At 48.0% G+C, this 14,415-nt stretch overlaps 1 protein-coding gene across 1 annotated transcript; it reads left to right on the top strand.

Moving 5' to 3' along the window:
- Positions 1-12,756: 12,756 nt before the first annotated feature.
- On the top strand, positions 12,757-13,518 carry LOC121056073 (RING-H2 finger protein ATL79-like). Its single transcript, XM_040529912.1, has one exon. The coding sequence runs from the start codon at positions 12,834-12,836 to the stop codon at positions 13,416-13,418; it is 585 nt and encodes a 194-aa protein (XP_040385846.1). The 5' UTR covers positions 12,757-12,833; the 3' UTR covers positions 13,419-13,518.
- Positions 13,519-14,415: the final 897 nt, after the last annotated feature.

Raw genomic sequence — 14,415 nt, 5'->3', positions numbered from 1 at the left:
AAGAGGATCAGGATGCCTGGATTACCGGTTTTGATTGTTCGAAGGATAGACACAGACCACACCAAACAAACTTTGGGATGGAAAGAGACAACCAACAACCCAACATTACAAACTTCTTCGTGGTGGCAGCTTACGATGAAGCCCGCATCAACTTCCAGAAGCTTGTGTGCTGTGGGGTAGTGCACAACAATGAGAAAATCCTTAAGCTAAGGTAGGAAAATCTGAAGCTGAAGCAAGAACTAGACCAGGTCGAGGAGGAGGTACGCCAACTCAAGATTGCTCAAGGGGATGCCGAGTCATAAAATGCCCCCAAATGTCACCGCTTCAATCCTAGCCTAAAGATCGCTCCACGCAAGAGCACCACTCTTCCTCTGATGATTCATGAGGCCGAAGCTAAAGCAAGACTCCTAGTACAGAAGATTCTTGAGAAGGGACCATCTTCTTGTCATCGCGCCCTTAGCAGTAGCATCGACACCGACGAGACTGAGCTGACGGAGGAAGACGAGGCAACCCCCAAGGAGTAGACGCGTAGTGCCAAAGCGCTCCTGTTTGCTTTCGTCATTGTCTTTTTGCTATAGTTTCTTGCTTGGTGTGTCTTTTTTGGTATGGACTACATCATGCCCATTGTGATATAACCATACATTTGTCTTGTCTAAGCAACTTAAATTCTGAAGAACCAACGACAACTCAATAAATTCAAATAAGTTGGTTAGAAGCTCTAGTCCTAGTTTTGACCTCCCTTTGGTTTCTTTCGCTCTGCCTTGTTCTTTTGGATGCAAAAGATGGTGAACACTAGAAGTGTCACGGTAAATCAAGAGAATAACCAGCCACCACCGTCGCCACCAGGGAACCCCACTCTCGCCCAAATCATGGCCGCCCAAAATCAGATAATGGCAGCTATGATGCAACAAATGTAGCAGATGCAAGCCAACATACAGAATCAGAACCAAAATCACAACCAGCACGGTGCTCCCCCAACCAGGCTATCGGAATTCCTTCGTGTCCGACCGCTGACTTTCTTTAGTACATCTAACCCTTCAGAGGCAAATGACTGGTTGCACGCTATCAACAAGAAGCTTGATGTCATACAATGTATGTACATAGAAAGGGTTGCCTTCGCTGCATACCAACTTCATGGCCCAACACCAGAATGGTGGGACCATTTCCAAGACACCTAACCAGCAGGGCATGTCATCACTTGGGCCCAGTTTTTTTCCTGCTTTTCGTAGAGCTCATGTGCCTGCCGGTGTAGTTGACCTAAAGAAAGAGTTTCATGAGCTCACTCAAGACAATCGCACTGTCACTGAGTACCTACATGAGTTTAAGCAATTGCCCCATTATACACCAAAGGATATCCTTACTGATGCAGAGAAGCAAGAGAAATTTCTAGGTGGCTTAAATGATGTATTATCAATTTAGGTAATCTCTGGTGACTATCGAGTAGGGATGAAAATTGTTGGAATCGATCGGAAACGATATCATATTTTAATAATATTTTTGGAAACGGTTCGGTACAGTCCGGAAATTTTCATATTTATGAATTTCACTATTTAGTGCGAAATTCAATAAAGTTTAGACAGAAACTGAAAATGTTAAATTTTAAAAACGGTAATGGTCGGTAAGATATCATTTTTATATTATTATTTCCGGAAACTGGTATCGGTATGGTCGGTAAATTTTCGTACCGTTTTCATCCCTGCTATCAAGACTTCTAGACCTTGGTGGACAAGACGTTCTATTAAGAGGATAAGCATAACTAGATTGAAAGCAAGAAGCGTCACTTGGCTCAAACCAGGGCAAGCCAAGGCTCTAGTCGAAGGATGTTCTATCTGGTTTCTCCACAAGCAGGATCATCTCCCTCTGCTCCACGTGCGCCTCGCTCCAGCTTCAATATCATCAAGCCCCAGAATCATGGAGGCAATAGTGCTCAACGTCAAGTCCTCATTGCTGCTCATGGAGGATCTGTACGCAGGGATGATTTGGGAAAAATATGGTCTATTACAACTGTCATGAGCTAGGGCACTTCACTGACAAGTGTCCAAAGCCACGATGCCGGCAAAGATCAGCACCTGCTTGCCCCTTCAACACTGACCATGCAGTAAATACCCAAGGAAATAACAACAATAATAACCGGATGGTGAGAGGACGTGTGAACCACATCTCAGCTGAAGAAGCTGAAGTTGCACCAGACGTCATTCTCGATATGTTGTTGGTTAACTCTATACCTGTAACAGTATTGTTTGATTTTGGAGCTTCGCATTCTTTCATTTCAAGAAGTTTTGTGTGGAAACATAAGATATGGTAGAAAATCTTAGCAACCCAATGATGATATCTATCCCAGAAAGCCAAATGTTATCGAACCTGTTTAGCCCACTAGTGTCCATAGAAATTTAAGAAATTTCTTTTCCGGTGAATCCCATTCTGTTGAATTCTAAGAATTTGGATGCCATTCTTGGAATGGATTGGATAACCAAGTATAGAGGAATTATAAAGTGTGCTAGCCGCTCCATTCCCCTTACTAGGTAGTCGGGGCAACAAGTTGTCTTCTAAACGAAGTGTTCTTTGATCAAGGAGTCACATTTAAACCAAACCATCCTGGAAGAGATACCGATTGTGAAGGAATACTCTGATTTCTTCCCAAAAGATCTGCCAGGCATGCCACCTAACCGGGATATTGAGTTTCAAATTGACATAGTCCTTGGAACGACACCTATCTCAAAGAGACCCTACTAAAGGGCCACTAATGAGTTAGCAGAAGTCAAGAAACAATTGGAAGAACTCAAAGAGAAGGGATATATCAGGCCTAGTACTTTGGTGTGGGGAGCACCCATCATATTCGTGGAAAAGAAAGACAAGACAATTGGAAGAACTCAAAGAGAAGGGATATATCAGGCCTAGTACTTTGGTGTGGGGAGCACCCATCATATTCGTGGAAAAGAAAGACAAGACAATTGGAAGAACTCAAAGAGAAGGGATATATTAGGCCTAGTACTTTGGTGTGGGGAGCACCCATCATATTCGTGAAAAAGAAAGACAAGACAAAAAGGATGTGCATCGATTATCGCGCGCTTAATGAGGTCACTATAAAAAAAAAGTACCCTCTATGAAGAATTGATGATCTTTTCGATCAATTGGAAGGTGCAACAATGTTTTTGAAGATCGACCTCCAATCAGGATATCATCAGCTAAGGATTCAAGAGGACATTCCCAAAACAACGTTTACCATAATATATGGGCTTTATGAATGCACAGTTATGTCCTTTGGTCTGACAAATGCCCCAACCTTCTTCATGAGTCTGATGAACAAAGTATTCATGGAATATCTGGATAAATTTGTTGTGGTCTTGATTGATGACATTCTTGTCTATTCCAAGATGAAGGAAGAAAGTGAAGAACATATGTGCCTAGTTCTAAACAAGCTAAGAGAGCACCAACTCTATGCTAAGTTCAGCAAATGTGACTTTTGGCTGTCAGAAGTGAAGTTTCTTGGACACGTTATATCATCTCAAGGAGTTGCAGTGGATCTGACTAATGTTGAAGATGTCACTAATTGGACTGTATCCAAGTCAATGACTCAAGTTTGTAGTTTCCTTGGACTTGCAGGCTATTACCGTAGGTTCATCGAAAATTTCTCAAAAATTGCTAGACTTGTGACACAACATCTAAAGAAAGATCAGAAATTCAGTTGGACACCCCAATGCGAAGAGGCATTTGTCTTGCTCAAAAACAAGTTAGTATCTGCCCTCGTCCTGATCTTGCCAAGTGTTCATAAGGATTTTCATGTCTACTACGATGTATCTCGTCAAGGCCTTGGATGTGTTCTTATGCAAGACGGACATGTTGTGGCATATGCTTCTCGTTAACTCCAACCTCATAAGATCAACTACCCAACACATGACTTGGAGTTAGCTGCAGTTGTCCATTCATTAAAGATTAGGTGCCACTATCTCATTGGTAATCAATGTAAAGTGTTTACGGACCATAAGAGCTTGAAGTATATCTTCACTCAACTGGATTTAAACATTCAACAAAGAAGATGGTTGGAACTGATTAAAGACTACGACATGGGAATTCACTATCATCCGAGTAAAGCAAATGTTGTGGCCGACGCATTGAGTAGGAAAAGTTATTGCAATGTTGTGACCCATGAGCACTACTCCTCAAGACTAGACTTAAACTTAAGTATTGTCAACCATGGTTACCTGGTCGCTCTCGAAGCAAAGCCATTATTACTTGATCAAGTTTGTGATGCCCAAAAGAATGATCGTGATATCAAAGAGATCCAAAATACATTAGAAGAGGAAAAGCTATTGGATTTTCTAAAGATGAGCACGAAAGTGTGTGGTTTGGAGAATGTATTTGTATTTCCAATGATCCATAACTCAAGAAGCTCATCACGCAAGAAGCCCACGAGAGTCAATACTCAATCCAACCTAGGCAGTATAAAGATGTACCAGGACATAAAATACAAATATTGGTGGGTTAGTATGAAAAGAGAAATAGCCGAATTTGTAGCAATTTGTGACGTATGCCAATGAGTTAAAGCAGAGCACCAACGCCCAGCAGGATTGTTGCAACCATTGAAGATTCCAGAATGAAAGTGGGAGGAAATAGGAATGGTTTTTATTATCGAACTTACAAGGATCCAATCTAGATATAACTCTATCTGGGTTATAATTGACCAATTAACCAAAGTGGATCACACCATCCCCGTAAAAACCACCTACTCGGACAGTAAGTTAGCAGAATTGTACTTCGCCAGGATAGTCTGTCTGCATGGAGTACCAAAGAAGATTGTTTGGATCGGGGCAGTCAGTTCCCATCAAAGTTCTGGCCAAAATTGCAGGATGAAATGGGAACCGTCTCAATTATAGCACCGCCTATCACCCACAGATAGATGGTTAAACCGAGTGAGTCAACCAAATCCTTGAAGACATGCTTAGAGCTTGCACTCTAGACTTTGGAAAAAGCTAGGATAAGAGTCTCCCATACACCAAATTCTCTTACAACAATACTTACCAGGCAAGTTTACATATGACACCTTTTGAAGCCCTTTATGACCGAAAGTTTCGGATCCCTCTCCTTTGGGATTAAACTTGGGAACGTCAAGTCTTTGGGATGCATATCTTAAGAGAGGCCAAATAGATGTGCACGATGTCGACAAGAACAATGAATCCATGGCGAGCTGTAGAAGATGAAGCTTTGGTACAGACCCATAATGTGTCTCCATGAGTTCTTGAAGTAGCCTTAGCAATCGAAGGAAATATCAGCCACTCCTTGGATAGCCGCCACTAGGGACGGTGAGGAAGACTTGTGCTGATGGCGGTAGCTCGCTGTAGAAGAAATGTACTAGTCGGTGGCGCAACCTTCTCTTCTTTGGGCTAGAGGACGAACCATGCACGCTAAGCCAACCTGTTGCGCTTCCAGCTACAAACGATGAGGATGGACTTGGAGGTCACCATCTAGAAGACTATCACAGGAGGAGACACCGACGAAATCCTTCATAGATGTTACAACCAGGATAAGAGGAGCTAAGCACTGATGACTCTCTTGGACTAAGCATGAAAAAGGAAGAAAACAAAGCACCTAAATACTATTTGAAGAACTCAACTATGCGAGAACCCAATTAGGCATATTCCCTTTCCTTCTCTGACAACCAATGAGCTGTTGGAATACGAGGGGAAAGGGACTAAACAAGGTTGTTGACTAAGTCACTGTCACACCCGGAGTTTCGTCCTAAGCCTAAAATCGTAAAAGAAATCCGTAAATAACAATTGGCTTAATTAACTCAGGAAAAATCCCTCTAAAAGAACCTAATTTAATTAAATCGAGGCTCGCAAATTGATTAATTGGATTTAAATTCAAATTGCAGAAGAATAAAATTTGGCCAAACAAATTAATTTAAAACTCGGCAAAAGTGGGGCTTTCCTTTTTCCCTCCTTTTTCCTTTCTTTTTCCCTTCCTTCTCAAATTGGGCCGAAGTCCAATTTTCCTCCCTTCCTTTTCTTTTTCCTTTTTCTTTTTCCTCTCCTCCTTCCCGGGCCGGCCTAGCCGAGCCGGCCCATTTCCCCTCCGCCGGCCCAGCCGACCGGCCTCCGGCCTCCTCCCCGCGCGCGCCCCCGCCTGGGCCGCTGCCTCGGCCCCGCTCGCTCGCTCGCCCGCGTCGCGAAGTCCGTTGCCGCTCCCTTCTCCCTCGCGCCACTGACAGGTGGGGCCCACCTGTCAGCGACCAAGCTCCGCCAGCCCGCGCGCCCGCGCCGCGCCGCGCCGCGCCGCGCCGCGCCGCGCCGCGCCGCGCCGCGCCGAGTCCGAGTCCGCGCCGCCGCCGCAACGGCCGCCGCCGAGACCGCGTCGCGCCCGACTCGGTCTCCAACCTCCGTCCCGCCCTAGCCGGCGCCGCCACCCTATAAATCCCGAGCCGCCGCGCGCAGTCGCCCACTTTCCCTCTCCGCCCAAGTCGCCGCCGCGCTGCCTCGTTCGCCGCTGCCGGTTGATCTCGCCACCAGCCGCCCGTCGTTGCCATTCTGCTGCGTCACCGCCTCCGCGCCGCTGTCGCCGACTGGTTGCCGCCCCCGTCATCGCCGGTGAACATCCACAGCGCCGCGCATTCCTTCGCCGCCCGGTCGCCGCCGCGTCCGACCTCCTCACCGTCGCCAACCGATCTCCGCCGCAACCGCCGATCTTCCGCTCCTACCCGCGTCGCCACCTCCGCCTCGATCTCGCCGACTCGTCCGCTCGGTCGCCGCCGCCGGTGAGAGCCTCCGTCCTCCCCTCTCTCTCTTCCTTCCCGGCCGACCGCCGCCGAGCCGCACGCCGTCGCCGGACGGGTGCGGAGCTCGTCCTCGCCGCCACCCGCTACTGTCGCGGTCGCCTTCGCGACGCCGCCGTCAAGCCGCCGCCACCCGCGCCCGTCTGCGTTCGCGCTCACCGCCCGGTCGCCGGCGCCGCGCCAGTCCGCTGTCGCCGCCTTGCTCGGCTGCGCCGCGTGCGCCGTCGTCTCAGTGGTCCGCCGGTCGGTGCGCGTCGTCGCCGTCGCCGTGCGCCGCCGCTGTCGCCGCCGCCGGCTGCCGCCGTCCGCCCGAGCCGCTCCCCGCTCCCCTCTCTGTTCCCCTCTCACCGACTGACGGGGCCCACCCGTCAGCCGTCACCCCGCGCCCTCCTCCCTTTCTCCTCCCGTGGGACCCACTTGTCAGTCTCTCCTCTCCCCTCTCTCCCACCGACAAGCGGACCCCACCCGTCAGCGCCTCCTCTCTCCTCGCTGATGTCAGCAGCCCCATTAATTGCGCAATAATTGATTTAGGACTTTTCTGTTTAGCTTAAAAACCCAGAAAACTTCTAAAATTCATAAGTAATTCATCTAGTCCCCGCTTAGGTCCATTCAAATTTCATTAAATTCATAAAATTGTCAAGAATCCATTAAAAATAGTTTCTTTTGCTGTTTCAGTAGAGTTTGTGCCTGTTTTATTTATTTTTGTGCTTTGTCGCTTAGATTCGGACCCCGCCGAAGAGCCGGTTTACTTCGAGATCGTCGCCGAAGTTCCCCAGGGGCCAGAGCAAGGCAAGTGACACTCGTCTTTGATCATATTGAACCCATTATAGCAAATTCCCCGCTTTATTTATTCAAATATGCATTGTTTTAATTAAAGTATTTACTGTATTTATTTTCTTCGGGTAAACCTTATTATTATGTCGTTGCTTATCCAACTTTATTCATTGCTGACCAGGGGTAACTTGATTAGAGTTAGGCCTAGGTTAATGCTTAGCCGTGCTTAGAACAAGTAGCTCATGGGATCACATTTAATCATGCTTAGTTCTGGATAGTTGAGATATTGATTCATTACCCGGTTCGGGTTAATGTCAACTAAAATATTGATAATGGTGGGCTGTGGGTGCATGTTTTTGAGAGTCGCACCCATGGTAATTAAGGACAGGTTCACGGGAAGCCCTGGAAGTAATTAAGTGCTAACCACATGCCGAAATGAGTAAGGTGGGATTTGAAGCATGACTTCAAACTATTTGACGTACCCAGGCAAGGGTAGGCGTGATGGAGTATGGACGGGCAATCGTGGTGTAACGAAAGCCTCTGCTGCTTCCGGATCTATCAAGGCACAAGAGGAGACTGTCCGACTTGGTGTAAAGGAGGGGGTGAAACCTGAAGTGTGGTGCGATTAAATAGGGAGGGTTATGTGACGGGTCCTATCACGGTCTCCTTTCCGGTATACCATGGTGGTATGTCGGCGCATGTTCAAGTGTAGTGGAGTCGTGTCTTGTGGGTACAGTAGTACACCTCTGATCAGAGTATAATCTATTCGAATAGCCGTGCCCACGGTTACGGGCGAGCTCCCAGCTTCACTGTGATTAGTGAACCTCTAATAACTTGAGTAAACTGGTTTCTCTCGGGACTACTGCAACGTGGTGTAGCGTTGAGTAGTGGTTGGGCCTGTTGCAACGTGGGGTAACATTGGACAGCGTTGAGGTATTTTACAACTGTTATTTACTTGTGCTTTACTGTATTCAATTACCTGTATTCTTTTAATCTCGGTTATTCGTTTAACTGCTGCTTTATTGCAACTAACCTTAAGCCTGTCCTTGTTAATCCCTATGCATCATTTATTGCCCTCTTTTCCGTGTCACTTGTTGAGTACGGTGGTTTGTACTCAGCCTTGCTTAACTTTTCCCCCAGAGCTAGAAGTTGAGTCCGATGGAGGTGCCTCTCAGGAGTGAGCTGATTCGCCGTCGAAGCTTTGCCTGTGGACTAGAGCCGTACCCGTTGGAGCTAGTCTACCTTTTTCTATCCGCTGCATTTTCGCTAGAATAAGTGTAATTTTCAGTTGTTTCTAAGAACGATGGTTATGTAATCAACATTGTCTTTTTGTGTACCCTGGCTGGCCCTGGACAGGGATTTAATACACAATTAAGTTCAGAAATTCGTGTGAGGAATTTCTGGGCGTGACAGTCACCTAGAGAGTTATTTAGAATGGTCGAGAGCCTGGCAAAGGTAATTCCCAACCAGGGGCGGAGTTATGGCCATTTCATGGTGTCAGATGACACGAATGATCTTTGATAATCTCTATTACAAATTTATCTTTTCTAATGTATATTTATGAAATAATCCAATGATATAATAGAGGTGATACCAATAGTGTTAAATCCTAGCTTAGCTCTTGTCGTCCCCTAGTTCAATCTACCTGAAATCTGCACCCAACATTTTCTACGAGTTTCAACACCATCACCACCATCAAGAAGTCACTGCCACTATCGTCCATGAGCCACCAGTCGGTCTTCCTCCCCCTCAATGGAGCCTTAAGGGCATAGACCGTCCTTTGGCTTCTTCCTTGTCACGCCCTGAGTTTATCCCAAGCCTAAATTCGTAAAACAAATCCGTAAATAATAATTGGCTTAATTAACTCAGGAAAAATCCCTCTAAAGAAAATTAATTTAATTAAATCGTGGTTCCAAATCGATTAACATGATTTAAACTTAAATTACAGAGTATAAAATTTTGCCAAACAAATTAATCTAAAATTCGGCAAAAGTGGGGCTTTCCTTTTTCCCTCCTTTTTGTTTCTTTTTCCCTTCCTCCTCAAATTGGGCCGAAGTCCAATTTTCCTCCTCACTCCTTTTCCTTTTTCCTTTTTCTTTTTCCCCTCTTCCTTCTCGAGCTGGCCCAGCCGAGACGGCCTTCTTCCCCGCGCGCGTGCCCCCTGCATGGGCCGCCATCCGCCTCGGCCCAGCTCGCCTGCTCGCCCGCGCGCCGCGCCTGCCCACGGAGTCCATCCTCCCTCCTCCCTCACGCCACTGACAGGCGGGGCCCGCCTGTCAGCGACCGCAACCCGCTGTGCCGGCCGCGCCCGAGTCCGCTTCCGCCCTGACTTCGCCACGCCGCCGCATCGTGGCCGAACCCGCCACCACCTTTGCTGCCGTCACAGGCGCGACCCCGTCCGTGGCACCACCGCCCTCCCGTCGCGTCGCTGTCGTCGTCCTCCCTGAGCCCGCCGGCCGACGCCGACTCCCCCACGCCGCCGCCGAGCGTCGTGCGCCGTCTGCCGCCGGCGTCGCCCCTTCAGTCTCCGTCGTCGTCACCTCACCGACCTTTCCCCGGACCATGCGTCGCAGCACGCCTTCGCCTCTCCGTTGCCGCTCCCGCCTTGCCACCGTTCACCGCCGTGTGCCCTTGCGGTCGCCGTGCCGCCGCTGCAGGTGCCTGTCGCCGCCTCCCGCCGCCACGCATCGTCGCCACCTCCCGCTGCCGTGCGCGCACGTCGCTGTCATCCCGCGCCACCCCTGCGTGAGTGCGTCGCCGTCCCCTTCGCCTTGCCATCTGGCCTGCCCCCTCGCCGACTTGCCGCCGTCGTCCCCGTTGTCGGTAAGCCGTCGCCGCCCTCCTCCCGGCGCGGCCGCTGTCTCCGTCGCCCACCGGTTCGCTGTCGTCCGTCGGTTCGTGCCGTCGGTCGCCGCCGTCGCCCGTCGAACTTCGCGCCACTTGCCGCCCTCCGCGCCGGACGTCGCCGCCTTCCCTTGCTCGGCCGGCGCCGTCATCCCCCTCCCCTCTCTGCCCCGGGTCACCGACCGGTGGACCCCACCCGTCGGGCCACCTCCTCTCTCCCTCCCATCACACCGCCAGGTGGGGCCCGCCTGTCAGCCGCCACCTTCCCCTCCGCTGACATCAGCAGCCCTATTAATTGTGCAATAATTGATTTAGGACTTTTCTGTTTAGTTCAAAAACCTAGAAAACTTCTAAAATTCATAGCTAATTCATCTAGTCTCCGTGTAGGTCCATTCAAGTTTCATTAAATCCAGAAAAATACCAAGAATCCATTAAAAATAGCTTCTTTCTCTATTTCAATAGTTTTATAGTATGTTTTTGCTTGTTTTGCCTTGTTTGTCGTAGGTTTTGACCCTGTTGAAGCGCCGTTCGTTCTCGAAGTCGTCGCCGAAGTTCCTCGTGGGTCTGAGCAAGGTAAGTGGCACCCTTCTTTGATCATATTGAACCTATGATTATAAAATTCTCCCGCTTTACATTCAAATATGCATTGTATTTAAATGTATTTATTATTTATCTATTGGGCATTTTACCTTTATATCTGTTGGTTCCCACTGTTTATTATTGTCATCGCAGGGTCAATTTGACTAGAATTAGGATTAGGCGATGCTTAGCCATGCTTAGTTCAACTAGCTCACCAATTATCATTTTATTAATTATTAGACCTGATAGACCTTTAATGGTGTTGATCATGATGAATTTCTTGATGTGGATTAAATACAATTAAAATATTGTTTATGGTGGGCTGTGGGTGCATGGTTTTGAGAGTCGCACCATGGCAGTTAAGGACTGGTTCTCAGGAAACCCTGGAAGTCTTCGACGTACTAACCACAAGCCAAAGTGGGTAACGGTGAGACTTGTAGTCTAGCTTGTCCCTATTCGACGTACCTAGACAAGGGCGGGCGTGATGGAGTATGGATGGGAATCATGGTGTAACGATGGTCCTATGCTGCTTCCGGATTCACCTAGGCACAAGAGGGGGCTGCCCGACTTGGTGTAAAGGAGTGGGTGAAACCTGAAGTGTGGTGTGATTGTCTAAGGAGGGTTAGGTGAAAGGTCTTATCATGGTTTCCATACTGAGGTATTGTGGTGGTACGTTGGGGCATGGTAACATGCTTGGAAGCCATGTCTTGTGAGTAAAGTTGTACGCCTCTGCAGAGTAAAACTATTCGAATAGCCGTGCCCGCGGTTATTGAGCGAACTGACAGATTCACTGAGATTAGTTGAACCTTTAATAACCTGATTAATCTTGCAACTGATTTGACCCTGCTCAACGTGGTGTAACGTTGGAGTGGTTTGGGTCTGTCGCAACATGGTTTAACGTTGGGCAGAGGGTTGACCCTGTCGCTACGTGGTGTAACGTTCCACAGCGGTTTGGGCCTGTTGCAACATGGTGTAACGTTGGACAGTGGATGTTTATTTTTTAAATGTTACTTTACTTTTATTTCAGTCTATTTTATCTAGTTTTTTGCTAAATTACCGTAGCTTTGAGCAATTTAACCGTAGCCTATCCTTGATACCCTATTGTATTCACTATCCTTCCTCTCTTGGGTGTTACTTGTTGAGTACGGTGGTTTGTACTCGGCCTTGTTTAATTTTTCCCCACCAGAGCAAGTGCCAGAGTTTCAGTCAGAAGGTTGACCGCAAGGTTGAAGTGAGGTTCAGTCCGCCGTCGAGAATGCCTGTGGTGTGGAGCCGTCTTCACCAGCTGAAGCTGAAGATTAGATGATTTAGTTTGTTTCCTTTTCCGCTGCATTTCGATAGATAATTGTTTTATTTGTTTTTAAGTTGTGGAACTGTGTATTGATTTGTCATAGTGTGTACTCGGACCGATTCCTGAACCGATATTTAATACATGCTATTGTTCAGAAATTTAGGTAAATTTCTGGACGTAACATTCCTCCTCCTCAGTGGAGCCTTAAGGGCACTCATAGTGCAGCGGACGTGACGAGTGGTTTCACGTATTATAGCAAAGGGGCAAGCAACTCGTATGTACGCAAATCACAATCACCTATGATCGTTTAAACACTATTTAGTCAATTTTTCTATGAGAATGAGTTGGGTGTTTGTCCGGTCACCTTGCAGAGACAGGAGATATAACATATTTCTATCATCTAGAAAAACCTGAAACCTTGCAAATCCTTTGCACAATATCTCATCTCAAACAAGCTGTGTGCAAATTCCAAAGAGCCCAAATGATTTAATATCCATGACTAGATAATCAGTCCATATGGAGTATATTCCTGACCAACTGCCCAACCACCATTAGCCGTACGCTGTCTCCGTCACCATGGAAGTCGTCGTCGCTCGCCGGGGCGTCGTCGTCCTGCGGGTGCGCCCCGGCGACCCGCGCGGTGGCAGCGGCGACGCGCTGTCCGACCGCTGCTCGAGGCTGCTCCTGCTATGGACGTTCGCCGTCGGCCTCGCCATCGGACTGCTCATGTTCGCCAGCCACGTCTGGGCCTCCGTCGCCGCCGCCGCGCTCCTCGCCGCGACGTGCCTGTACACCTGCCTGTCCCTGAACGCGGCGCCCGTGGACCATCGGCCGCCGCCGTTGCTGCGAGTCGCCGCGACGCCTCCGGCCGCGGCGGCGGCGCAGCAGCAGGCGGCCAACTGCGGCGGAGGACTCAGGCAGGAGGACGTCGACGCGGCCATCCCGGCGTTCGAGTACCGGAAGGGGTCGTCGTCGGGCGGCGCGGCGGAGCAGTGCGCCGTGTGCATCAGCGTTGCGCGGCGGGGCGAGACGGTGCGGCGGCTGCCGGCGTGCGGGCACGCGTTCCACGCACCCTGCATCGACGGGTGGCTGCGCGCGCACGCGACGTGCCCCATGTGCCGCGCCGACGTCAAGGTCGCCGGCGGCGGCTCGCCGGTATAGTCAGTCGCACACGATGTACAGTACAGGCTGTTCCGTTTGGAGAACGTGCTTAATTATAATTATTTTTTCATTAGTTTTTTCTTTTTACCAATTATTAGTTGTACATTCTGATTTGACATATTTTTGCATCATGCCCTGATAATTACACTTTTGATTTGAATCGAAATGTGAATAAAACCATAAATATAATGTGACAAACAAAAACCAGATGAGCAAATTCACAACAAATTGCTTCAAACGATGGCGTGCCCCCACTTTATTAGGCTTGAAAAGCAAGTGACTAAAATGTGTGGTTGCTGAACTAAGAGCAGATACAATAATAACATGCTATAAAAGGAGAGAGAAGAGAAGAGAAGTAAGCTATATTCGTAGCCAGCTACAGTATGAACTCCAAGACATAATGTGCGTATGATAGATGAGATCGGATATTAATTGTGTAGTATATTATTAGTTATTAAGTTCACTATAGACCATCTGTGGCCAACTTGCGCTAAGGTTGTTTAATGCATGTCGCGTCTTGTTTAGGACCGAGAGGATGGATTAATTATCTTTCCGGTGATGCGAACTTTTCCGGTGCAGGTGCATATCAATGCAATCATCATGCCAACTTGTAATAAGCCGAACATTAATTTGTTGCTACAGCTTCTGCAATATAAAGTTATCCAAGTTGTCACGTGTCCGCAAGAAAGCACATTCGACGCACGGCCTATCCAACCTGTTCATGCTTGTTGATTTTTAGGACTATTTCATGGTTGACACTTGACACAACTGTGTGTGTCTATGGGTGGAAGTGAGTATAACCTTTTTGCTCACACAAATTAAGGGCTGGATCAACAACCAGTCGGCTAAAATTTTTATAGATTTTTTAGTTAAAAATATTTAATGGTTAAGAAGAGCTATAGAGGAACCAAATGAGTTACTACCTCCATTGCATAATAACTTAATTTTTCGATTTCTGTGTCAAACGCTTTGACTACGTCTTTTTTAAAAAAATTAT

Source organism: Oryza brachyantha, chromosome 12 (assembly GCF_000231095.2).
Source record: "Oryza brachyantha chromosome 12, ObraRS2, whole genome shotgun sequence".
NCBI classification, from domain to species: Eukaryota; Viridiplantae; Streptophyta; class Magnoliopsida; order Poales; family Poaceae; genus Oryza; species Oryza brachyantha.
Note: the sequence above shows the minus strand (reverse complement) of the source record. Positions and strands in the feature narration are given on the sequence as shown.

Bases quoted from the DNA above. Each gene is read 5' to 3' on its own strand.
- LOC121056073 (XM_040529912.1), top strand. From the start codon at position 12,834: ATGGAAGTCGTCGTCGCTCGCCGGGGCGTCGTCGTCCTGCGGGTGCGC.